Source organism: Cervus elaphus, chromosome 5, assembly GCF_910594005.1.
Source record: "Cervus elaphus chromosome 5, mCerEla1.1, whole genome shotgun sequence".
NCBI classification, from domain to species: Eukaryota; Metazoa; Chordata; class Mammalia; order Artiodactyla; family Cervidae; genus Cervus; species Cervus elaphus.
In genome coordinates this window covers 41,420,359-41,446,734 of record NC_057819.1, presented here as the reverse complement: position 1 = coordinate 41,446,734, position 26,376 = coordinate 41,420,359, and the positions used below count along the sequence as shown (strand labels likewise).

General features: G+C 35.3%; 1 protein-coding gene, 1 non-coding gene and 1 pseudogene across 7 annotated transcripts in view; all 3 read right to left on the bottom strand.

The window, feature by feature from the left end:
- Window positions 1-1,094: 1,094 nt before the first annotated feature.
- Window positions 1,095-26,376, bottom strand: part of ABHD18 (abhydrolase domain containing 18) — a 40,341-nt gene continuing 15,059 nt past the window's right edge. For 3 of the 6 annotated variants that reach the window (XM_043902402.1, XM_043902400.1, XM_043902401.1), the window contains 10 exons: window positions 24,910-25,010; window positions 24,062-24,140; window positions 23,649-23,733; window positions 22,055-22,082; window positions 15,811-15,949; window positions 13,169-13,258; window positions 12,080-12,181; window positions 7,159-7,537; window positions 6,209-6,371; window positions 1,095-3,335 (listed from right to left, as the gene is read on the bottom strand). In XM_043902402.1, coding sequence (XP_043758337.1) covers window positions 3,284-3,335; window positions 6,209-6,371; window positions 7,159-7,537; window positions 12,080-12,181; window positions 13,169-13,258; window positions 15,811-15,949; window positions 22,055-22,082; window positions 23,649-23,733; window positions 24,062-24,140; window positions 24,910-25,010 — 1,218 coding nt within the window. In that variant the 3' untranslated portion in view covers window positions 1,095-3,283. Of the gene's footprint in view, window positions 3,336-6,208; window positions 6,372-7,158; window positions 7,538-12,079; window positions 12,182-13,168; window positions 13,259-15,810; window positions 15,950-22,054; window positions 22,083-23,182; window positions 23,216-23,648; window positions 23,734-24,061; window positions 24,141-24,909; window positions 25,011-26,376 lie in introns of those variants that run through there. The other 3 variants (XM_043902404.1, XM_043902406.1, XM_043902405.1) reach the window with 3 other exon arrangements.
- Window positions 7,564-12,070, bottom strand: LOC122694105 (annotated as a pseudogene).
- Window positions 15,614-15,747, bottom strand: LOC122695892. The gene has a single exon (XR_006341629.1). It is a non-coding gene; the product is annotated as a small nucleolar RNA SNORA42/SNORA80 family (small nucleolar RNA).

Here is a 26,376-nt window from a genome sequence, read left to right as displayed (position 1 = left end):
CTTCCCTAGGTGCCTCAGAATCTTAACCATACCTATAATATCAGTTACCCTGTAAACACTGGTGATTCCAAGTCTTTTTTTTTCTTCCCTTTTGTCCAAATCTCTGCTGAGTCTCTGATTTATATATCCTACTGTCTATTTTTTTAGACATCAAAAATCTGCATATGCCAGACTAGGTTCTAAATGCCTTCCCTCACATTGGTCTTCTTCCAGGGTTCTTTCTTTGAAAGGCTTATACCTTATACCACTCGCTCATACCTCATTCCAACTCATCACCAATCCATCATCTGAAATCCATCCAGCTCTCTCTGTATCCATCCACTGCTGTCATAATCTTAGCTATAATCATCCTTCACCTGGGCCACTATAATAGCCTTCTAGCTTATCTCTGCAAGGACTGGCAGCCCCCTAAAACTAGTTCTTTTCACTGCAGCCAGAGTGAATTTCTTAAAACACATGAAATCATATATTTAATCTCCACCAACTTCACATCTCCCCCACTTCATCCCCCCTGAAGAAAACCCTTCATGGCTTTCTGTAGCTTTGCATGAATACCAAAATCCTTAACCTAACCTACAGGACAATGCATGGTCTAGTCATAACACTTCTAAAATATTTTTAGGAGCAGATTCCATTAAACAAGCTTAACTCTTTGATCAGTTCTTCTATGCTTAGTCACTCAGTCATGTCCCACTCTTTGCGACCCCATGGACTGCAGCCCGACAGGCTCCTCTGTCCATGGGGATTCTCCAGGCAAGAATACTGGCATAGATTGCCATTTCCTTAGAGCAGCAGTTAAGCTAGTTTTCTTTTTATACTATTTTTTAACTAAAATGATTATGGGGGGTGTGTGTGTCAATTCTTGTCCCTTTTGGTTTTACATTGTGAATGTTCTTTAAAGACTTTTTTTTTGGCTGTGCCACACAGCTTGTGGGATCTTAGTTCCCCAGGCAGGGATGAGACTGATGACCCCTACAGTGGAAGTGCAGAGCCTTAAACCACTGGACTGCCAGGGAAGTCCCAAATTAGGCCATGTTAATCAAATGTGACATGGGTTTTTTGTATTTAGAATAAAACCTCTTAAACATAACAAGTAATTTTTTAAATAGACTTTTATTGTGAATATAAAATATTTGGAAATTATTTTAAAATTTTAGTTACAGAGTTAATAATTCAATGATCTTTACAAAAGAAAGCACCACATTAAAATTTACATTCATAAGAAACAATCTAAAAATGCATATGCTAAAATGATTCAACAGTACTTACAGTTTTATCAAATCATGAAATTCAGAAACTTTTTAAAACCACACATCTAAACCGAGGTCTCAAGCTCAGATGTCTTCAGGGCCAAGTGGGCAAACACAAAGTAGTGAAGTAGTCTCATGTAAGAGCCTGGAGTCTAGTGGACTATGGCAAATGGGGGACTGCATACCCAATATAAAGACTTTCTGAATTAAAAACTTTTGGAATTATGCACCCTGAATAAAACAACCGTGGGCCAAGCTGGCCTGAACTGACTGTCAGTTTGCAGCTCTGGGCTAAATGAATTTCTAGCAAGTTATGTACCCAATCTTAAAAATGAGACAACATTTCTTTAGGTAGTTGTGTGGATATATTCTTAAAACATCCAACTAAGAGAAGAAATTTTTAAAAATACTTTTTTTTCACATTTATTTGGGAGAGATTAATTATGCCTAAGAGTTTATTAAAATGAAATGAATTTTATTCTTTTACAGATTGAAAGTTAAATACATTATTATGTACATTATTGCTTATAGGAAATATTTATGTGAAAAATAAAGTATTGGGTTTGCTCAAGCCATTGCTCCGAAAGCATTCAATCACCTCACTAAATACATAAGAAAATACTTGTATTTCAGTTAACCAACAAGTTTATCTTTAAAGAGTATTTTGTTGGAGAACCTTAGTAATTTCATATTGTCAGTGAAAAGGTTCTAATCTAAACATGTAAATTTTACAGCTCAAACCATGTTTGCTTGTTATGTCAAAGCAGTTTTACAGAATTTACAACATTGTATGCCACTGGTAACTTCACGTTAATCATTTAAAAATAGTTTTTAAAAATTAAGGTGATGGAGACATTATAAGGACAAATAAAATCTCCCTTAAAAAGCTGCAAAGCACCTTATAATTCAAATATCCTTACTAGAGTAGGATTACTTATAATAAAGTAACCCACAGACAACACATACTTCAAACAAATGCAACTAAAATACACTTATTCCAAATCCAAAATATTTTCTACTTTTAAGAAACATTTTAGCTCTTGGCTTCAGAAGTTTAAGATAAAAAGAAAGCACCAAGTGTAACCATATAATACTTCTTTTTAAAAAGGTTAAAAAGTTACTAGTTATTATATCTTTTCTATAAAATGAAGTTTATATGGGACAAATAAATTTTATAAGTGGCCATTAATTTCTGAAATTAAAAAGTCAAAGTTTTGACTTTGTTTAAGTATCTGGCCTAAAGTTAGACGTTTAGCAAACTCTGAGTATGTATACAAGAAAATGTTAAGAAATCGTTACCTGTCAGTTAATGCAATAGGTCTGTGTTCATTTTCATTTTTCATGAATTGAAACTTTTCAAGTAGGGGAAATACGTTTGGCATTTTTTCTAACCTAATATTTGGCAAAGTTTTAAGGTCTTATGCATCTTATCTTCATTCTCACATTCTATTATTAAAAGCACTTAAAATACAAAGCAATCAGGATTTCTTAGAATTCAAAGTTAGCATTAACACTGATTTTACACAGAATTATCCATGGAAGAAAATTAATATTGAAAATAGGATTATAAATTCACTACAGATCCATAGAAGAAACATGTTTCTCAAATCAAGTCAATAATAGAAATACGATGTAAGGGAATATATACAACACAGGCTGACATATTACAAATGAAGTTTGATTTAGCAGTTCTTTAAAAACCAAAAGGGTTTCTATGAATACCTTTATTTTAAATTAATAAATTATTCATAATAAAAATGTAAAGTTTTCATAAATAACAAAGGACTAGATATTGATTTTTATGGGATTCCCACAAACTAACAAAATATTCAACATTATTTCATCCAAATGTTGGTTTACAATTATTCAAATGTATTTAAAGATAATAGTTGATTGATTTGTATACTGAATTCCAGGCTCATTGACAGCAGGTAGAGTATATAGTGCTGTCTGCTTGTTCTTCACATCATCAAAGGATGAAGCTCCTTTTGTAAGAAACATGATGGCTCCACTGGCTACATACAGTGATCCCATTAGTTAGCGTATTTATGGAGGAAGCGTTCAAATGCATCATAGATGGCTCGCCTAAAATTAAACATGAAAGAAAAACTACAAGTAATTGGCAAAAAAGGGGGACAGACAATGCTTTTACTGTAAGTTATTTCCAAATACCCCGTGGCTGGCAACCTGACCTTGTCTCCAAACAGCTGTGGGAGAGGCAGGTACGTGAGGGTGTTTGGATCCATGTAATTCACCACTACTGGAAAACTTCAAGTGTGCGTCCAGCTCATGGTTCAGAAACTGATGGCTTATAAACTCAAGGTTGATAAAAGCCATCTTTTCCTGAGAAGCACTTTTTTTGTGCCTTAAAATTTATATTATTTATATGAATAAAATATGAAATGATAAAATGAAAAGGGACTGGTTCTTTATATTCTTTCTACTTGTTGAAAATTAACTGGCTATGTAACTTTTCAAATGTCATATTCAATCTGTTTCATAGGTTATGATATAGCAAATGAACTCAAAAGCCTTAGTTCCCTACCTTAACTTCACTAGGTATTTTAATATTTTTTTTATTTTAATATTTTAATTGGAAAGAAATAGTCAAATTGAGCTGGCCCAAGTTCATAAGATATTATTTGTAAGGCTTATTTTGGCTTTTTTCCTGTTGTCAAATACATTTTCACTGTATAAAATTCAGAAAAAGATGCTAAATTCAGAAAAAGAGAAAAAAGTCATAATCCCATCACTCAAAGGTATCTATGTTTAATCTTTTCCTATAGGCTTTTTTTTTTTTTTTTTTAATGCTCATGTCTGTATTTTTACAGAGCTTAAATAATAACTGAGGAACTTCCCTGGTGATCTGGTGGTTAAGTGTCCATGCTCCCAATGAAGTGGGACAGGGTTTGATCTCTGGTCAGGGTACTAGATTCCACATGCCACAACTAAGACCCGGCATAGCCAAATAAATAAAAAAAATTTTTTTAATAAATAAATAATAATTGAGATCATATTAATATTAATCCTATATTGTACTTGTTTGACTAAGCATTTCGCCACATCCTTAAAAAGATTCTAAGATTATCTTTAAAACTGGCACCAGCTATGACAGTGATTTCCAATTTGTTGTAAGGAAAAAGTTTTGTATCATTCTTGTATTTGGCTCAAAAATTCATAAAATGAGGCCCAAGGTTGCAATCTGGGCTACTGTACATGGTATGAGAAGGGTTAGTAAAGGTATACATGTGCATTTTAAATCATTTGAATAGTCTCTTACTCACTTGTACTATAAATCCAAACAACCCAAATTCTTAGAGCACACAAAGGATTGGCTTGTTTTACTTTTAAATCTGAGGAGTGATAAGGGTGAATTTGTAAAGTTCTGCTATTTCAATGTCATCTAAACTTTGTTAGGTTTTAAAGTGACTAGTGGGGAGTATATGTCAAATAGCTTAGTATTTATTCCTCCTGAGCAAGTTATTTAATCTTTTTTGTTCCCTATGTTTCTGTGCAAAAGGGGATATTAAAAGTAATATCAGAAGAAATCGCTCTAGTACCTGGCACATACTGATAGCTAACATTTATTTCTTTCTCACATGAAGCCTTCAAGTGAGCACCGAGGAGTTTTTATAGCGGACTTTGATAACATCTATTCTTCCTAATGCCTATCAGCCATATTCCCACATAGATACATAAAAAAGTAATAAAATAAATTTGATAACGATTTACTAAAGCAAGCATGTGGGTTCCCTGCATTCACATGTAACAGAACTTTAGACTCTTCTTGGGAAACCCTAGCAACCCTCCCTACACACAATGTTTGTTTGCTTTTGTTTTAGTTTTGCTGTGCCAGAGGGTCACTTGAGTGTTGGGTAAATAGTCTGCTCACTCACTGACTAACTCACAGCTTTACAAATGAGTGTTTGTTTTTTTTTTAAAGAGCATACTATAAAAAGAAAGTGTTACATTCTTGAGGACATTACAGACTTGAAGAATTAACCCATACCTCAAGAAGGTGACATCTATACATTGAACTACATAAGCAACAACATATAATTATTTCTTAGATTAAAAAAGAGCTAAAAACATGTCAAACATATCACGCACACACACACAATTCTTCTTTGATATGACTGTCCAGTTGGCAGTTTTGGAACACTGCACAGGGCACTAGTCTAACCCCTTGATGTGAATGGATTTAACCATTAATGATAAATATTCCAATAATAACTGTTACAATCAAATGAACAGAAGTAGAAATAAACTGGCATATCAAAAAAGTAGAATAATAGCATAAAAGTTTTTATGAGTGAGTGAGTGAAAGTCACTCAGTTGTGTCCAACTCTTTGCGACCCCATGGACTATACAGTCCATGGAATTCTCCAGGCCAGAATACTGGAGTGGGTAGCCTTTCCCTTCTCCAGGGGATCTTCCCAACCCAGGGATTGAACCCAGGTCTCCTGCATTGCAGGAAAGCTTTTATAAGTTCTAACAAATATGGAGTCATACAAGATTATTAATAATAAAATCAGTATTTCACTTCTCATTTAAGGTTCAATATTTACTGGCTGCTGGAACACACTGCTAGATTATTCCACAAGATGCTCAGGTCATTCTGAGAGAACATAAGAGTGGAGTGAAAAATTCATGAGTCAAAGCAGGTTTTACAAACCCTAGTGTTCCTCTCTACATTCTAAAATACCTGGCTATTAATATTGGTAGAGGGTAAAACCACACAATAAAACACGCCTATCATATGCTATTTCCTAGTTCTCTAGAAGGAAAAGAAAATAAGATAGGAAAGAGTATCACAATGTGAGAATTGAGAGAAGCAGGAAGGAAATAAGAGGACTAAAATCTATAAGACAAATATCAATTTTTAAAATATTTATTGAGAAAAAAAATCCCCAAAACAAACAACAAGTAACAGACACCAGTTAGACCAATCATCTTACCTGAAGAGTCCTTGTTTAAAAAGATAAGCACTAATATGACCCCCTTCTAGATATCGGATTTCACAACCAGGCCAAATTTCTTGTAGACTTCGAACTCCTGTTCGTGGAATATAGGCATCTTCTTTGGCTTGAACCACTATGATGAGGCTTGGGTCAACTGGAACTAGGTACAGGATTTTTTAAGATGCAACATATATACTTTGAAGAAGCTCGAAGAATTTTATATAAATACTGGTAACCATATTGAAAAGTAAAATACACCATACAATGCAGTAAGTATGCAAAAAATACTTGCCAAACTAAAACTTTTGATCATTAAGTTGAAAGTCAACTATACTGGACCTTCCTGGTGGCTCAGTGGTAAAGAATCCACCTGCCAGTGCAGGAGACACGGGTTCTATCCTTGGTCCGAGAAGATCCCACATGCTTGGAGCAGCTAGGCCTGGGTGCCACAGCTGCTGAGCCTGTGCTCTAGAGCCCAGGAGCTGCAACGGCAGAAGCCCGAGCACCCCAGGGCTGAGCACGAGAAGCCACTGCAATGAGAAGCCCATGCAACTAGCAGAGGAGCCCCACTGCCTGTAACTAGAGAAAAGCCCACACAGCAATGAAGACCCAACACAGTGAAAAATAAATAAATAAAATAAGCTTTTAAAAAACCAACTGTACTAAACCATAACATTATAATATTCATCTCTAATACAACGAGATGAGTATTCTTTCTAAAGAAGATACAAACCCCAATGTTTTTAACGAACTAATAAAATGGTCTTGGATTTTCATGGATAAAATTTAAATATACATTTAAATAACTCACTTATCTTAGAAAACACATTGTGGAGCCAATGATAAATATATCCTTGAAAATATGAAATTATAGCATACTTTAAAAATATTTCACACATTTTACGTATCATCAGCATATAGTCTCAATGTCACATAAAAATTAATACCTGAGAAATTTGCTACATGAGTACATTCATCCATAACTCCTTTCATAAATATTAAAGATTCTTTCTGAAGATTGTTTCTTCTTTGTTCTTTACTGAGTAGGTGGCGTGACTGAGGACTGCAACTTGTATAACTACTTTTGTTGGTTGAAAGTGTGGGATTGAAGCAGTCCATCTTAGAGGTATCTTGTAACAAGAGTCCTTCTGATGTGGCACTGATAGATGCTTTACTAGATTTATGGCACTCAACAGGTTTTTGGGACACAACGTGGTCCGTCATATCTAAATTTAAAGTTCTAGAAACCAGATTAAGGTTAGTTAGCTTGTCTGCACTGCTGGGGAAGCGTTTCACGAACTCTTGTCCCATTTTGAAAGAATCTGTCTGAACATATGAAAGAGAAGAAAATGTCATTTAATATAAAATAGGATTTTATGTAACAACCTTGTCAAAACAAAGAGAAAACACATATATCCATCAAGGAATAAATGGACAAACAAAATATAATATATCCATATAATAGATTATTAGTCAATCTTAAAAGGGAATGAAATTCTAACACACGCTATGCCAGAGATGAACTCTGAAGACATTCTGCTAAATGAATAAGTCACACACAAAAGGACCATATTGTATGATTCCACTTTTGAGGAACCTAGAGTAGTCAAATTCAGAGAGACAGAAAGTAGAATGGTGGCTGCCTGGGGCTAGGAAGAGGCATGAATAGAGTTTAGTTTAATGGGCACAGAGTTCCAGTTTAGGAAGAGGAAAAAGTCCTGGAGATGCATGGTGGTATGGATGGAGGTAACGGCTACAAAACGCGTAAGTGTGCTTACTACTGCTGAACTGTACACTTAAAAATGGTTAATACCAATGAACTGTACATTTAAAAACGGTTACAATCGTAAATTTTATGTGGTATATATTCTACCATAATTAAAAAAAAAAGGAAAAAAGGTATACAAATTTAGCTGAGGACTAAGGCAGATTATGTTTTATTGCTAAGTGTTTCCTACTAAATGGTAAAGGTTATCATTTAGCCTGTGACACATTTTGTTTTGTTTGTTTTGGCTGCACCACTAGGCTCTCAGGGTCTTAGCTTCCCAGACTAGGATTGAATCTGGGCCCCCAGCAGTGCAAGTGCAGAGTCCTAACCACTGGACTGCCAGGGAAATCTTGCTTGTGTCATGTTTTTATTGTCACAGTTTTGAAATCCATGATTTGTTCTAACCTTAGAACTTCTAAAGTTCTTAGGAGTGCATCCTAGCAGTAATACATCAGTCACCCCAAATTCTTTCCTTAGGCTGAACTAAGAAAAATTAAAAATTATCAAGAAAAAATATTATTAAAATCCCCAAAGTATAATACACACTAAGTTTAAGAACTTACAATTTAAGTAAAAATAAAGTTTGTCAGATACTAAAAGCAGTCAAACAAAAGAACGACAGCCTGGGAAAATATATTTGCAACTTACATGACAAAGAGCTAACTACCTTAATTGATTAGACGTGAATAAACGGCTCACAACAATAATTTAAAAAATGAGCAAAGGATATGCCATAAAGGTCACAAAAAATGAAATACAAATTGCTATTAAACTTATAAACATGTTCAATTTCACTTACAGTTAATTGCTTTTTTTTGTCACACAGTGTGGCTTACAGGATCTTAGTTCCCAGACCATGAATGGAACCTGGGCCCCCTGCAGTGGAAGCATGAAGTCCTAACCACTACACTGTTAGATAATTCCCCTAAAAGAGTGCATTTTATATTACTCTACTCAAGTCATCTCTAAGAAAATGGCAGTGTTCACAAGTACAAAAATGGTTATATCCTCTAAGTAGTAGACTACATAGTGAAGATAATAAGAGAATGCTTTATACAATTAGATTTTAAAAAAATTTTATTTAATTGGGGGCTAATTACTTTAAAATATTGTAGTGGCTTTTGCCATACACTGACATGAATCAGCCATGGGTGTACATGTGTTCCCCATCCTGAAAATTTTTAAGAATGCAGAATGTCTGGTAATTACAAGTATCTCAAAAGCTAAGATGAGTAAAATACAGAAAATAAGTACTCATTGAATAAATATTATTTTGCTTTGAGGAAGCCAGAAATGATTCCCATCCAAAAAATAAGTAATAATGATAAAAGATGTAATTAATACATTATATCTCTTTTAAGCCAAAGCATACATTTCACCTCAAGACAATTCTGATTTTGTCTAGAACAGGACCCCATTTTAAGCCATTATTTGAACAGAGTTCATAATCTAAAGCCATTTTTCTCCACAGGATGTATTCATTTTAAATATAGAAGCTGCAAAATGGCAAATGACTAAGTCAGTTAAAAAGAATCCATAGCATAATAAATATCAGTTTACATTAACTGTCAACAAACTTCTACATGAAGCCTAAAAGTTGATACAGTACAGGTGAGAACTAACATCATTCTTCCATGTTCTCAGACTTTGTTTACTAAATAATGCTGTCATAAGATTTGAAAAGAAACTTTAATGGGTCTTCCTAAAGCTGCATAATTTTCCAAACAATTTTCCTCTGATTACAGAGCCTGTTCATTCCTTCACTCCTTTTTCCTTTTTTGCATGAAGAATTTTTTTTAAATTTTTTATTTTGCACTGAGGTATAGCTGATTAGCAATGTTGTAACAGCTTCAAGGTGAACCGTGAAGGGACTCAACTATACATGCATATGTATCCATTCTCCCCCAAACTCCCCTTCTATCCGTCAATCCTTTTTCAGTCCTTTAACTTTTGAAATATTTTCTTGACATTTTTCCTTGGCCTCAATCAGCCTTGCCAATTTCTAAGCCAATGCAGCACTTGCCAGAAACAATGGGGTAAGGACTAAGATAACTGTTATAAGGAAGCCATGTGGATCTTTTGCAAGCCTATACCACAACATACTCAGCCCAGGCCGGTACGTCAAACATCTTTGTAGAGGCCTTATGCTTGAGCGAAAGTGACAGTGTTAGTTGCTCAATTGTGTCTGATTCTTTGCAACCCCATGCACTGTAGCCCACCAGGCTCCTCTGTCCATGGAATTCTCCAGGCAAGAATACTGGAGTGGGTTGCCACTTCCTTCTCCAAGGGATGGTTCCCACCCAGGGATCAAACTTGGGTCTCCCACATTTCAGGCATATTCTTCACCGTCTGGGCCAGAAGGGAAACTTGAGTAGTCTCTAATTTTGTCCTGGGATTATTAGCCATCACATTTTCAGGGGACCCTTGGTCAGCTGTCTTCTTTAGCTCTACCATACACTTCTGAGTTAAGGCTTAAATTCTGTTATGTTCTCATGTACCTCAATTTCAGATTCCAAGCTCATGCTTGGAGGAATAAATATTATTTCTTTAAGAAATATTCTTCCTTCCAAAAAGGATTGAGACTGGGTTTGATCTCCAGATCAGACCAGACCAGCATGGCACCTGAAGCCATCTGCACTTTTCCTCCATACTGGTGTTTCCCTTCACTCACTCACCCTTCCTCACTGACCCCCCTCCTCAGCCCCCACCACCATCCCACCTGCATCTGGCCCCTGGGGCCACACTCAGCTGATCCTCCCTCCGTCTGGGGCTCACATGGTGGGGTGTGTGAGAATCAGGGGTGGTCCCCGCCACTCCTTGCAAAGCACCATGGCTGCCTCAGCTGACACTGGGGCAAAACCTCTGCAGTGGGTTCCACCAGCCTCCCCGACTCCCAACTCACCCAGATTATCAGTAACTTTCAAACTGAGTGTGCAAAACTTTAAAATTCATGAAAAGAATGGTTACTTTAGGAGAGTAATCAGGAAGCAGTTCATTTCCCTGAAAATTGGTAAATTAAGGGAAAGAATTAAACTTTTCCTATATGAACTGAGGGCTTCCCTCACAGCTCAGGGACAAAGAATCTGTATGCCAATGCAGGAGACTTGGGTTCCATCCCAGGGTCAGGAAAATCCCTTAGAGAAGGAAATGGTAACCCACTCCAGTATTCTTGCTTGGGAAAGCTCATGGACAGAGGAGCCTGGCAGGGGTTGCAGAAGAGTTGGATGGGACTTAGTGACTAAATAACAATATGAATTGAATTATGAGACAACCAAATAATTAGCAAAGGAAGTGACTTTTTAAAATAAAAGTATTTTAAATTAATAAATGAAAAAAAAGGACAGAATTAGAGTATCAGCATTTTGCAACTCTCAATGTAATAGACATAGATATTAAGCATCAATGGCTGCTTACACCACAGGAAAGAGCAGCCAGACATTACCTGCTTCCTATACTCTTAACAAAGAACATGGAGGAATATACATGAGAATACAAACAAAAACCTCGGCTGTGAGAAACTGTACAGGTAAATAGCCCATGTTCTTCAACAGATAAATTATAATGAAAAGAAAGGAATGAAGAAGAATTTATAGATTAAAGATACTTAAAAGACACATCAGATAAAAGATGTATATCTAGGAATGCGTATTTGGACAATAAAATTATCTTAAAGACAGAAGGAAGTAATTACTATAAAAATCTGGATGATGATAACTAAATAGTAGAGGGAGGAGGGCCTTTTGATTAGGACACATGAAAGAGGTTTTTGGGTTGGGTGCTAAGTGCTGAGCGGGATGGTCAAGTTCTATTCTTGACCTATTACAAATGCATTAGCCATTTAATAAATGTGGTAAGCTATACATTAGCTTTGCATGATTGTGGTTAGGACTCTGTGCTCTCACTGCCGAGGGCCTGGGTTCAATCCCTGATCAGGGAACCAAAGTCTCACAAGTCATGCAGCACAGGCAAAAAAAAAAAAAAAAAAAAAAAAAAAAAGATATACATTAAAAAAAAAAATCTGCAATTCTTTTTAAAAATCTGAATCATTACCATGGTCAAAATCCACCCCCCCATGTTATGCAAAAGTTAAAAATACTTACTCCACAGTATTCAAGCATGTGAATAATTTCTTCTTCATAAACTGTCTGTGTATAATACTGCTTTTCTAGTTCCCTCCAATTAATTGATTTACTTAGCACGCCCTGAAATAACAAACTAAATTAAGATCAGATCACATCTGTAAAGCATGTTGTCCAATAGTTTGATTATTCTTATTGTGCAGAAAGAAAATTAACAAAGCAGGCTTGAGATTTCCTATCTCTGGACAAGCCTACTTGTAAGGTTGGACCTTAACTAAAGTCTGGTAACTTGACTGGTAAACAATAGTTCTTTCAGTTCAGTTCAGTTCAGTGGCTCAGTCGTGTCCGACTCTTTGTGACCCCATGAATTGCAGCACACCAGGCCTCCCTGTCCGTCACCAACTCCTGGAGTTTACTCAAACTCATGTCCATCGAGTTGGTGATGCCATCCAACCATCTCATCCTCTGTCGTCCCCTTCTCCTCCTGCCCCCAATCCCTCCCAGCATCAGGGTCTTTTTCAATGAGTCAACTCTTTGCATGAGGTGGCCAAAGTATTGGAGTTTCAGCTTCAGCATCAGTCCTTCCAATGAACACCCAGGACTGATCTCCTTTAGGATGGACTGGTTGGATCTCCTAAAACTTCCAAAATGATATGGGTCACTGGGCCTAAACTGCTGATACAAACAATGTAGTTTCTATTAAACACTGGATTTCCTTCTGGAATTTTAGTATGTGAGGCTGAGAATACCCAAGAACTCTGATCTCTGATATAAACCCCGGACTTCAAGGCTCAGGTGAGTTTCACTGATGGACAACAATTTGCACCTATTGTCATAACTCACTGCTGAAGGAATTAAACACATTCTGAAAGACTCCTTTGGAAGCTTATGCTTGGTTTCTTCTGGACTGTACCCCATGTGCCTTTTTCCTTGGCTGATTTTATAGTGAATCCTTTTGCTGCAATATGTTTTAGTTGTGAATATGACTATATATTGAGTCCTGTGATTCCTTCCAGTGAATCACCAAACCTGGGGGTGATTTTTAGAACCCTGAAAACTATTATGTTTAATTATATATAGCTATCTAAATATTAACTGCAATTATATTACCGTAGTGAAGACCCCAGATGCTGTGGACCAAGACAGACATGGAATCAATGGCATGGGCTTAGGCCAGTTGGATACTGCTAAGGAAGCCATCTGTAACATAACACAGAGAGATTCAGTTTAAAGTTCACAGTCATTAAATGAAAAATATTTAATATTAAGAAGTACTTTGGGAGTGGGATGGGGAGGGAGGTGGGAGGGAGGTTTAAGAGAGAGGGGACAAATATATACCTATGGCTAATTCATGTTAGATGTATGGTGGAAGCAAGCACAATATTGTAAAGTAATTATCTTCCAATTAAGAAAAAAGTATTTTGTATAGTAGTTGGTGAGATAAGACATGAACATAAAGTCTCTTAAACACTTATGAGAATGTCTAGCAACCTCTCCAAATTCCCCAGATCATAAACTCAACAATGACATAAAACTGTCTCCTAAAAAACCAATAAAGTATATTAGGAAATTTTAAGTATCTTAAGACCCTTCACAGAAACCTACTTTCTATTGGGTAAATATAGAGCAAACATGCTGGGATGTAGATCCTGGGCAGTAGGCTAAGCACACTCATTACTTAAGTGACCTGCTCAGGAGGAGCAGGATCATAACTAAAAATCTCAGACTTCTGAGGTTGACTGAAAGATGTCAACAATTTGGTGAACTACAAAGCACATTATATAGTTGATATAAAATGATGTAATATGTTTAGAGAAGTAAAATGTTACTTTTGGCTAGAGGAATCACAGAAGGCTTCATGAAATAGCTGTCTTTTAGGGGGAAAGATAAATGGGGTCTTGTCTTCTATATCAAGAAGATGGTATGGTCAAAGGCGGATGGTGAGAAATACAGGGTCTGGTGGGGAAACAGCCAAAATACTTCAGTTAGGCTGGTCAATAGGGCATGTATCCAGAGGAGTAGGGAGACAGGTAGGGCTAGAAAGCTTGATCATGATCAGATTAGAGGTTCCTTTGTTCCACAGATAATGGGGAATTAATAAAGAGATGGGAACAAAGTAGCGTTATTGTCAAAGAATTGATTCAATGAAGCTAAACAGTATTTTATAAGATTGATTAGAGAGGGTGAGATTTGTGGTAGGGAAACCAGTTAATAGGTAGTAGTCCAGCTGATAAGTTATAACACTCTGACTTAGGTCATAAAAATGGAAACAGTACTACATAGGAAAATAGATCTTTTCCCACCCTTCAGTTTCACTGTCTTTAGTTGTTTCAAATTTGAGTTTTTGAAGCTAATTTTATCAGTTTCAGCCTTTGGTAATTGCTTTGAATTTGAGTAAGTTTTTAAACTTAATCTTATAATTCAAATGAATTATAAAGAATATGTATCTATAGATATAGATATAAACATACTGGATGATTTTTATGTCCAGGAAATGAGCCAGAGGGTCATGTTCCTGGCCCTCACTGAAGCAACTGCTTTACAGAGAAAATGGACTGCTAGCCAAGCAATCACAGTGTGAAGAAATATGTATATGTTACTGAGAAATGAAGTGTGGTCTGGGAATCAGGAGGAGCTTCCCACAGAAGGACGCTCTAACCTGGAAGCAGATGGGCAAGCTGCTACCTGGCTAGGTGATAAGGAGTGAGGGGGCGCTAGAGGGATGCGCAGCTAGTGCCAGTTCCATAGTAAGACCTTTGGCAGGTTTTAAGCAGGAGAGAGCAGAGAACAGACTTAGGAAGACCACACTAGTTACAGTGTGGGGGAAGCTCTTAAGAAAAAGACTGAGGAGAGAAAAGACTAAATGGAGAAACCAATGAGGAGACTGTACACTCTAGAAAGCAAAGGTAAAACAGGTTGATGGTATGGGGATGGAGGGAAGAGATAATCAAAAAGTGTTTTGTAAATCCACTATCTTCAGGAATTTAACAGCAAAATAAAGCATTTATAGTTGAGATCTGAAAAGCTAATTTTTATTATCAACTTTTAATAAAATATTAAATCTAATACCTGAAACATAGCTGTGAAGTAAGTAGTAAAATCAGTATGTCCATAAATCACAAAAAAATCATTATTTAATAACTAGAATAAAAGATTAGAATCTGTTCCTGCAGGATTTCCCTGGTGGTCCAGTGACTGGGACTCTGCACTCTCAATGCAGGAGCCCGGGTTGGATCCCTGTTCAGGGAACTAGATTCCATATGCTGCAACTAAAAGATGCTGTGTGCTGCAATTAAGACCTGGAGAAGCTAAATAAAATAAATAAATTAAGAAGAAATAATTTTTTAAAAAATCTGTTTCTGCTTTCACCAAAAGTAAAATTAATTCTATACCTAAAGTGATTTCTTTTCTTTTGGCCATACCATGCAGCATTAGTTCCCTGACCCGGGATAAACCCACACCCCTATACTGGAAGCAAGGAGTCTTAATCACAGGACCTCCAGGGAAGTCCCTAAAGTGAATCTGTAAATAATTAGATTCCCTAGACCTTCCACCCACCCCACAGCCCTCTTCAGTGCTCACAGCCCACAGGTAAGGATACTGGGCAATAGTTTAAAGCTGCAGCTTTCTCTGGCATGGGCCTACTGTGAGGTGCCCACAGAGGACACACCATAAATCCATTACTATGCTTGATTCCATAGATCTTATAAACACAACCACAATTAAATATAAGTTGAAATGAAAATGCTTACGTGTCCTCCCATGGATATTCCGGTCATTCCTAGAGGTCCATAGCCCTCCCTCTCTAGCCAGTGCAAGAGAGCTGCAGATTCTAAAACAAGAGCTCCTCCCATCACAAAAAGGTCGGACACGTTTTTTAAGCTGGACCTTCTAGCCTCACAAAACAAAAGAGAAAATTATTTATGTTTTTACATTTTTATACACACACATTTACAATACGCAGCCAAAATGCATGTTTTTCTTTTAATGGACCAGATAGCTAAGTATTAATAAAACAATGGTATAAGTTGATAAAATTAAATTGCTGCTAACATTGTTCTACATATTAATCACCTAAAACTTAAAAAGTTGTATCTGCTCTACTACATACAATCTTCATTGAATTTCAACTACTGAGCTATTTTGAAATCCAGAGAACATATTATTTATATTTGACAGAACTTAAAACTGTTAGAATATGTATGGGAAAATAATATTTCTATATTGTCAATTTTTAGTTAAATTACCACATCAATAAAAGGAAAAACAAATTTATAGTTGTCCCTTCTTAGGAAAAAAAAATTACAATAGAGCTTAAAGCTCACATTAAAAAAATATATATATAAAAGAATTGAAACCTAATACTAGATAATTTTCATAGAATCAGAGCAAAAAAACTCTTAAATTTGTATAGAAACACAAAAGACCCCGAAAAGCTAAGGCAATCTGGAGAAAGAAAAATGGAGTCTAGGGGAGTCAGACTCTCTGATTTCAGACTATACTGCAAAGCTGCAGTAATCAAGACAATATGGTAATGGCACAAAAACAGAAATCTCGATCAATGGAATAGGATAGAAAGCCCAGAAATAAACTCATGCACCTATGGTCATTTAATTTATGACAAGAGAGGTAAGAATATACAATGGAGAAAAGACAGTCTCTTCAATAAGTGGTGCTGGGGAAACTGGACAGCTACATGTAAAAGAATGAAATTAGAAAACTCTCTAACACCATACACAAAAATAAACTCAAAATGGATTAAAGACCTAAATGTAAGACCAGATACTAAGTCTTAGTGGACTTTCCTGGCAGTCCAGTTGTTGAAAATCTGCACGTCCAATGCAGGGGGTACAAGTTTGATCCCTGGTCAGGAAAATAAGGTCTCACATGCTGCATGGTGTGGCCATAAAATTAAAAAAAAAACAAAAACCTCTTAGAGGAAAACATAGGCAGAACACTCTTTTGACATAAATCACAGCAATATCTTTTTTTTTTTTTTTGCTGCACCACACAGCATGTGGAATCTTAGTTCCATGACCAGGGATTGAACCTGTACCCCCAAGCATTGGAAACACAGAGTCTTAACCACTGGACTGCCAGGGAAGTCCAGCAATATCATTTTTGATCCATCTCCCAGAGTAATGAAAATAAACAAATGAGGCCTAATTAAACACAAAACCTTTTGCACAGCAAAGGAAACCATAAACAAAACAAAAAGACAACCAACAGGCTGGGAGAAAATATTTGTAAACAAAGCGACTGACATAGAGCCCATGCAGCTCTATAAAAAAAAAAAAAAAAAAAAAACCCACTCAAAAAACATGGGCAGAAGATCTAAAGAGACGTTTCTCCAAAGAAGACATGCAGATGACCAAAAAGCACATGAAAAGATACTCAACATCACTAATTTATCAGAAATGCAAATCAAAACCACAATGAAGTAACACCTGATACCAGTCAGAATGCCCATTAACAAAAAGTCCACAAACAATAAATGCTGGAGAGGGTAGGAGAATAGGAAACCCTCCTACACTGATGGTCGGAATGTAAATTGCTATAACCACTAAGGAGAACAGTATGGAAGTTCCATAAAAAAATAAATGACTACCGTATGATCCATCAATCCCACCCCTGAGTATATATCTGGTGAAAACCAAAATCCAAAAGGATACACTCATCCCAGTGTTCACTGCAGCACTATTTACAATAGCCAAGACACGGAAGCAACCTAAATGCTCACTGACAGAAGAATGATAAAGATGTGGTATATATATACAATGGACTATTACTCAACCATAAAAAAGAATGAAATAATGCCATTTGCAGCAACATGGATGGAACTCAAGATTATCGTACTAAGTTAGTCAGACAAAGAACAACTTGTGATAGACAACTATCATATGCTATCACTCATATGAGGAATCTAGTTTTAAAAGGATACAAATTTACAAAGCAGAACTTTGAACTTTGAACTTATTTACACAGCAGAAACAGAATTACAGATATTGAAAATAAACTTAAGGCTGCCAAAGGGGAAATGTGAAGGGGAGGGATAAATCAGGAGTTTGGAATAAACATGCCCACACTACAATATATAAGATAGATAACCAACAAAGACATACTGTATAGCATGGGGAACACTACTCTATATTCTGTGATAACCTATGTAAGAGAAGAATCCAAAAAAGAATGAATAGATGTATAACTGAATCATTTTGGTGCACACCTAAAACTAACAAAACATTGTAAATCAACTATACTCCAATAAAATTAAAATATTAAAAAAGAAACAAGGCAATAATAACAAAAGGAAAATAAATAGCAATGTAAAAGAATTCAACCTAATACTAGTCTCCTGAATTACTGAAATCTTGACTATTAGAAAAATAATTTTTATAAAAATACATGTTTTGATGAATTTAAACACACCAATTCAACTGAAACTTTCTGTTTTAGAAACTGATTTTACATATAAGTATTTACTTGTAAGAATTATTTTACTACATGTTTTTAGAATCCAGAACCATTCTTATATAATGATTAAAAATATGACTTTATTACTAAAATGACCAAGTTATAATCTATTTGTCAAAATTTAATTCACATAAAAACATATTCCTATAGGAAACATTGCCAGAATGTATAAAAATTCACTTTGTCAATGGTTATTATATGTAGACTAATTATGTAGAATTATTATGTGACTATGTAGAATAATTATGTGTAAAGAACCAAGTGCCATAGGAATGCAAAGTTTTGAAAAACAGAACTCTGGCTCCCAGAGAGCTTATCTCCACTGTCCTACCACATCCTCTTAGAGTTAAGTCCATAAAGCAGGTTTCTCTTTATAGAAACTATGCTATCTTTTGCCAAAATAAATTATATTCATCATCATAAAAGGCCTATTTATCCTTACATTGTATTTCTATCCTTGTTTCAATTTTCTATTTATGATCATAGTTCTCCTGATTACTTATTTTAGCCTGGTATGGAAGTTTGAATTCTTAGTTCCACTTCAGTTGGCTCTTTTACATAGAAGTTACTAATGTAGGTTCTAGGACAGTGGTTCTTTGTAACAACGGACTGACTCTCAAATGGTTTAACCATTTTTGATGAAAGCAAGCATCGATGGCTTTGCGAGAGAGAGAAAGAGAGAGAGATGGAAGTGAGAGAGAACTGTTTATCATAATTTAAATTATAAGCAATTTCTTACTTAGAATTGTTCAAGAAAAACAAAATAATGTATTATATTTCTTGGGTATATAATATCTGATAGGATAACTTATAAACATAATTTATAAACATAAACTTATAAACATAATTCTGAACAATCTTTCATGGAGGAAATTATTGAGTATTCTCACTTCATAAATGAGTTAACTGATATTTAGAGAGACCAAGGCCATACAGTTAGCAAATGGCAAGTTATGATTCCAAAATATGTCTATGACTCCGAAGTCACAGTCTTCCTAGCAAACCTATGCTGCTTCTTAGAACCCAATAACCTCTTGCTTTTTAACCACTTATATGACACACCTAGTTTTGAATTTATGGCATGGCTCCTGAGTAAGAATTCTCGAACTATTTAGTTTTGCATTTTAACTTCCACAAGGTTTCGAAAAGGAGATTCTAAACTATCCTTCACAGAATATAGGTTTGCCTCCACTGCACTGTGCTTTTGTCTGTACCTCTTTCATGTTCTCACCACTTTATAAAGACCTATGGTGGTGGTGGTTTAGTCGCTAAATTGTGTCCATCTCTTTGTGACCCCATGTACTGTAGTCTGCCAGACTCTTCTTCCATAGGACTTCTCAGGCAAGAACACTGGAGTCGATTGCCATTTCCTTCTCTAGGGGATCTTCCCAGCCCAGGGATCGAACCCAGGTCTCCTGCTTGGCAGGAGGATTCTTTACCACTGAGACACCTGGGAAGCCTGTTATGACCACTTTGAACACATGACTTCTCTCTCTCTCTCCCCAGCACCTTCCATCTTCCTACTTCTTCACTTGCAGGTCTAATGGTCATTACAAGTTTAACATGTCCAAGGAAGAACTTTTGATCTCTTACCCACAATATCCAACTTTTTAATAAGTCTTACCACTTCAACTTGTAAATTTTATCTAACGTACATTAGTAATTCTTTTCATTTCCTCTGCCACCACTTGACTTTAGTCAAAATTTCCCCTGCATTATTGTAATTAACTTATATGCAGAGTACATCATGAGAAACGCTGGGCTGGAGAAAGCACAAGCTGGAATCAAGATTGCTGGGAGAAAGATCAATAACCTCAGATATGCAGATGACACCACCCTTATGGCAGAAAGTGAAGAAGAACTAAAGAGCCTCTTGATGAAAGTGAAAGAAGAGAGTGAAAAAGTTGGCTTAAAGCTCAATATCAGAAAACTAAGATCATGGCATCTGATCCCATCACTTCATGGCAAATAGATGGGGAAACAGTGGCTGACTTTATTTTTGGGGGTTCCAAAATCACTGCAGATGGTGACTACAGCCATGAAATTAAAAGACACTTACTCCTTGGAAAGAAAGTTATGACCAACCTAGACAGCATATTAAAAAGCAGAGACATTACTTTGCCAACAAAGGTCTGTCTAGTCAAGGCTATGGTTTTTCCAGTGGTCATGTATGGATGTGAGAGTTGGACTATAAAGAAAGCTGAGTGCAGAAGAATTGATGCTTTTGAACTGTGGTGTTGGAGAAGACTCTTGAGAGTTCCTTGGACTGTGAGGAGATCCAACCAGTCAATCCTAGCGGAGATCAGTCCTGGGTGTTCATTGGAAGGACTGATGTTGAAGCTGAAACTCCAATACTTTGGCCACCTGATACGAAGAGTTGACTCATTGGAAAAGACCCTGATGATGGGAAAGACTGAGGGCAGGAGGAGAAGGGGGAGACAGAGGATGTGATGGTTGGATGGCATCACCGACTCAATGGACATGGGTTTGGGTGGACTCTGGGAGTTGGTGATGGACAGGGAGGCCTGGCGTGCTGCGGTTCATGGGGTCGCAGAGAGTTGAACACGACTGAGCGACTGAACTGAACTGAATTGTAATAGTCTCCTATGTGAAGCTACTTTACTGCTACTCTTGCTCCAGTAAGCCAGATAGGCCTTTAAAAACATAGATCAGATCACTCCTTTGCTTGAAATTCTCCAGAGGTTTCCCAAAGCACATACAGTAAAATGCAAAGCATGGCTGTTGTTGCTGTTTAGCCGCTAAGTCATGTCCGATTCTTTGTGACCTCATGCACTGTAGCACGCCAGGCCTCCCTGTCCTTCACTATCTCCCGGAAGTTCCTTTTCATTATATCATGTCCTCGTATCTGATACTGCTTCAACCATGCCCTCACCCCCTACAATTCTTTCTCTCATTTATCTGCTTTATTTTATTCATGGCATTGAGAAGCACCTAAAATTATCTTTTATTTTTATCCAGCTCCCATACTAGAATATAAACTCTATGAAGTAAGAACCTTGTTTTGTTGCTATCTTACCAGTGGTTAGGGTCAAATATCTATTGAATGAACCAAAATCAAGCACAATATATTAATAAATTATGGAAACACAAAAGAACTGATTTAAAAGTTCATCATTTTAAAAGACAAGAAAAAAAAAGATTACCTTATCTTCAGATTACCTATACTACACATTGCAAGAATAAAGAGAGTAGAGTTTCATTTCACAAACTAAATGTTATCTTAAAAAGGGAAAGTCTTTTAATTTCTTTGGTTACAGTTTTACAAATAAAATATATCTTTAGTCAGCCTATTAAAATTTCTTATTTATCTTTTTATTAGACATTGCAAAAAGTTTAAAATAACAATTTAAGATAATATGCATTAAATTTTCAGTTTTATAACAGAAAATCTTCCCCAGTAACACTTGGACATTAAACTTAAAAATGGTTAGCCTACCAAAAATTTCAGAATTGCTGAAAATTTAGTATAAAGACTGGAAAATGAAGGTAACACATACTTACATTTGGTCCTTGGGTTTCCTGCAGCCATTTAAGGATGTGGGTCAAAGAGAAAATTTTACAATAATTAAATACACTGTGTCTCAAAACACATTAACTTAAGCAGTTAAATTTGAAGACAATTTAATGCTGAAATAACTATTTTCCAGTTATCTCATATAGGCTGTTTATAAGTTCTCAAGTTTTTCAACTTAAGTCTTTTTCTTTTTTAAAAAAGATTCACTGAAATACAGTCACAACCACACAATTCACCCATTTAAAGTGTACAATTCAATGTACAATTTTTTTTTTCTTGTCTTTTTTTTTTTCAATGTACAATTTAAAGTGTACAATTCAAGTGTAGTATATTCAACAAGGTTGTGTAATTTTCATCTTAATTTTAAAATGAAGTTTATTGGTTTCTTTCTTCATGTATACATTTTTATAGAAAATCTTGATAATACAGAAAAGCATGTTTGAAGAAAAACTATTTTATCTACAGACAACCATATTAATATTTTGGTATACTTCTTTCCAACATTTTCACTTCTGCAGTTTTTTTTTTTTTTTTTTTTCACAGTTTTTTAATGGATTTTCTGTTCTAGGTTTTTTTATACCTATGTCATATAGTTTTATACATTATTTTTGCATTAAAAATACTTTTCATTCATTATTGTAAACTGTTAGTAATAACTTGCTAAAATCTACTGAATGACTGTTATTTGCCAGGCACTGTTCTACAAAGGATTAATTATTTACTACTTTAAATAACCTAAGAGATTATTCCCATTTATGAAGGAAAAGTTGAGGCACTAAAAGGTTCAAGGTTATACAGGTAGTAAATGGCAAAAGTAACAAACATAAAATAACCAATCATATAACATTCCAATTTATAAACCACAATTTAATTAACCATCTTTCTACTGTTAGACATTTAAGCTATTTCTAATAGCTTAACCTTAGAGTAAACTTCCCAGAATTAATATGACTCTGTCAAGGGATGTGAGATTTTTAAAGGCTCACAATGCATACAGTAAAAATGCTTTCAAAGGCTCAACAGTCATCAGTAATGAAAGTGCCCATTTCACAACAGCCTCATGGCTACTGTGTTTTATTTTTTTAAATATTTTGTAACTGCTGCTTTAACTTTACATTTCTGTTATTACCACCAACGCTGAACATTTCTTTATATCTGTGCATCAGTTTCCTTCCTTCTTCTGGGAATAGTCTGATGTCATCTTGAAATTTAAGTTAAGAACTGTTTCTAAACCTCAAGTGATATTTATTTATTTATTTTTCAACTGATATTGAAATGTAAATGCATTTAAAATATGAGCTTCCTTAGTAAGTCAAACACTTGACTTCCCATATAAAACTCAAAGGAACCAGAAGGGCAGTTTATCTTTATTATACAATAGAAATAAAATCCATAAACTGCCTTTTAAAAAGTTATGAAACAATTTTTCACTTCTTTTCATTCTTGCTTCTTACTTCTTAAGCATTTTCTGAACTGACAAATTTCACCACTGTAGAAAAGCTGGATAGTACCTATGATTCCTTTTGATACTAAATCTATAAATAAATAAATAAAAGATTTCAAGGTATTATAAAAGGATATAATAAGGGTTTTCTAACAGCAAAGAGGCCATTCGGGCTTCTTTAATCATAGGACGAGCCATTAGCGTTCGTCGTCTCCAGTAGTGCTAAGGAAAGAAAAGATGACATACTTAAGGATACAGTAAGTAAATTAGAGGTTTGAGATTAACACATACAACTATGTATAAAATAGATAATTAACAAGGACAAATAGCACAGGGAACTCTATTAAATATTTTGTAATAACCTGTAAGGGAAAAGAATCTGAAAAAGAATGGATATATGATATGTATAACTGAATCACTCTGCTATACACCTGAAACTAACACAACATTGTAAATAAACTATATTCAAATATAAAATAAAAATTAAATTAAAAAATATAACAAACACATCTATTAAGGAGAGTATGTGGGTGTCATAATAAAGTCTTACATGATCTCCTGTTCCAGCAAGATGAATGCATACAGGTCTGTATTTGCTGTTCCACTCTTTAGGCACAATAAATTGGAACCTATTTAGAATAAGACGACACGTCAGTGAAACTAAAACGCTTTAAATACAAACGTTGAATTCTTTAAAGTTCCATAATTAAATTTTTTGTGAGAAAAAAGTCATTTAGAATTTTGACATTTAAATTGTAAGTGACTGATTAAACTACTGTTAGCCCAATGGCAACAAAGATATTGTAAATTTGCTTTATATTACAGTGTTAAAATATTTAATTATAAGCACAGAATTTATCATAATCATTTTTACCTTATTCAATACCACAACTTTATATATGCAACATGAAATTTTCTTATTTTGTAAAGACATCAACAAATATGATTAAGTCCTAGAAAAACAATTCTTTAGATAGCTCTACTTTTTCTCCTTGCAGGAAATGCTTGGCTGTACAAGCTGTTGACGTATCAACAAAATAGTTCATGGTATCTTTTTTTCAACTTGGAGTGTATGACAGGATTTATTAAAACTTTTATGTTTGACGGTAAAAGCAAACTATGCCTCCCCAGAAAATATCTCTCTATTTGTTGTCTTTTTATTATAGTATTTTGGTCTCCTCTATAATGTTTTTTCCTATATGAGTTTGTTTTAACCATTGTAGTAAAATTTTATCTTATATACTAAACTTTAAACTTTTACTCTCCCTCTACATTTTAATGGAAAAATACTGAATAATTATTGTAATTAAAAAGTAACTTGAAATAATGACATTGCTTTAACTGCATACAGCAACATAAACAACCTACTACTTTAACTTTCTAAATAAAAGTTCTTACCTAGCAATAACAGATTCAATTGGCATGATATCAGGCACATAATGGGCCATGGGGGAAACAAAGTGTCCATCTAGGATCTTACAATCTGATTGCTCTTCAATCTAAAAAAAAGCAAAATCAAGTTGTATACACAAGGATGAAGGTATCTCAGTCTATCATAGATGTTTTTCTATTTAAAAGTTCTATTTAATTAAAACATTTTTTTCTTCATGACTATGTATCCTTTTGGAGAAGGAAATGGCAACCCACTCCAGTGTTCTTGCCTGGAGAATTCCATGGACGGGGGACCCTGGTGGGCTTCAGTCCATGGAGTCACAAGGAGTCTGACAGGACTGAGCACACACTCCTACTCCTATGTATCCTTTTGCACCATCTGCTTTCTAGAGGCATGGCTCCTTCATTTCCTTTACTTTAGTCTATTTGGGAAAATAATCTCTAAGTAAAGCTCATTTGTACACAGACAATTTGTACAATAACAAAATAAAATATTCGTTACAAGAATTCAACAATATAAAGATAAGTATAAAAACAACTTACAAACAAAGTATAATTTACCACTGTCAAATAAGGGTTGACATTATATATGTCAGAATGGCTTATTTTCAGGCAAGCTATTGATGTAAGAGTCATGTAAGGAAAGACATGATAAGTCATGTAAGGAAAAATGTCGTAATGCATATACAGCAAAGGCATTTGCTAATATTCAACACCTAACTTTTCCCCCTTGAATAGTTATTTTTTTAAATTAAAAAAAATCTTTATCAGGATAATAGTCAAAATTAAATCAGCAGTATAGCATCACATATTGTTTATGGGATTCTCACAGGCTAGTAAAGTAATCATCTCACAGGCTAGCAAAGTAATGCTCAAAATTCTCCAAGCCATGAACTTCCAGATGTTCAAGCTAGATTCAGAAAAAGCAGAGGAACCAGAGATCCAATTGCCAACATCCACTGGATCATCAAAAAAGTAAGAGAGTTCCAGAAAAACATCTACTTCTGCTTTATCAACTATGCCAAAGCCTTTGACTGTGTGAATCACAACAAACTGTGGAACATTCTTAAAGAGATGGGAATACCAAACCACCTGACCTGCCTCCTGAGAAATCTGTATGAAGGTCAAGAAGCAACAGTTAGAACTGGACATGGAACAACAGACTGGTTCCAAATCGGGAAAGGAGTATGTCAAGGCTGTATATTGTCACCCTGCTTATTTAATTTATATGCAGAGTACATCATGAGAAATGCTGGGCTGGATGAAGCCCAAGCTGGAATCAAGATTGCTGGGAAAATATCAATAACCTCAGATATGCGGATAATACCACCCTTATGGCAGAAAGCAAAGAAGAACTAAAGAGCCTCTGGATGAATGTGAAAGAAGACAGTGAAAGAGCTGGCTTAAAACTCAATATTCAGAAAACTAAGATCATGGCATCTGGTCCCATCACTTCATGGCAAATAGATGGGG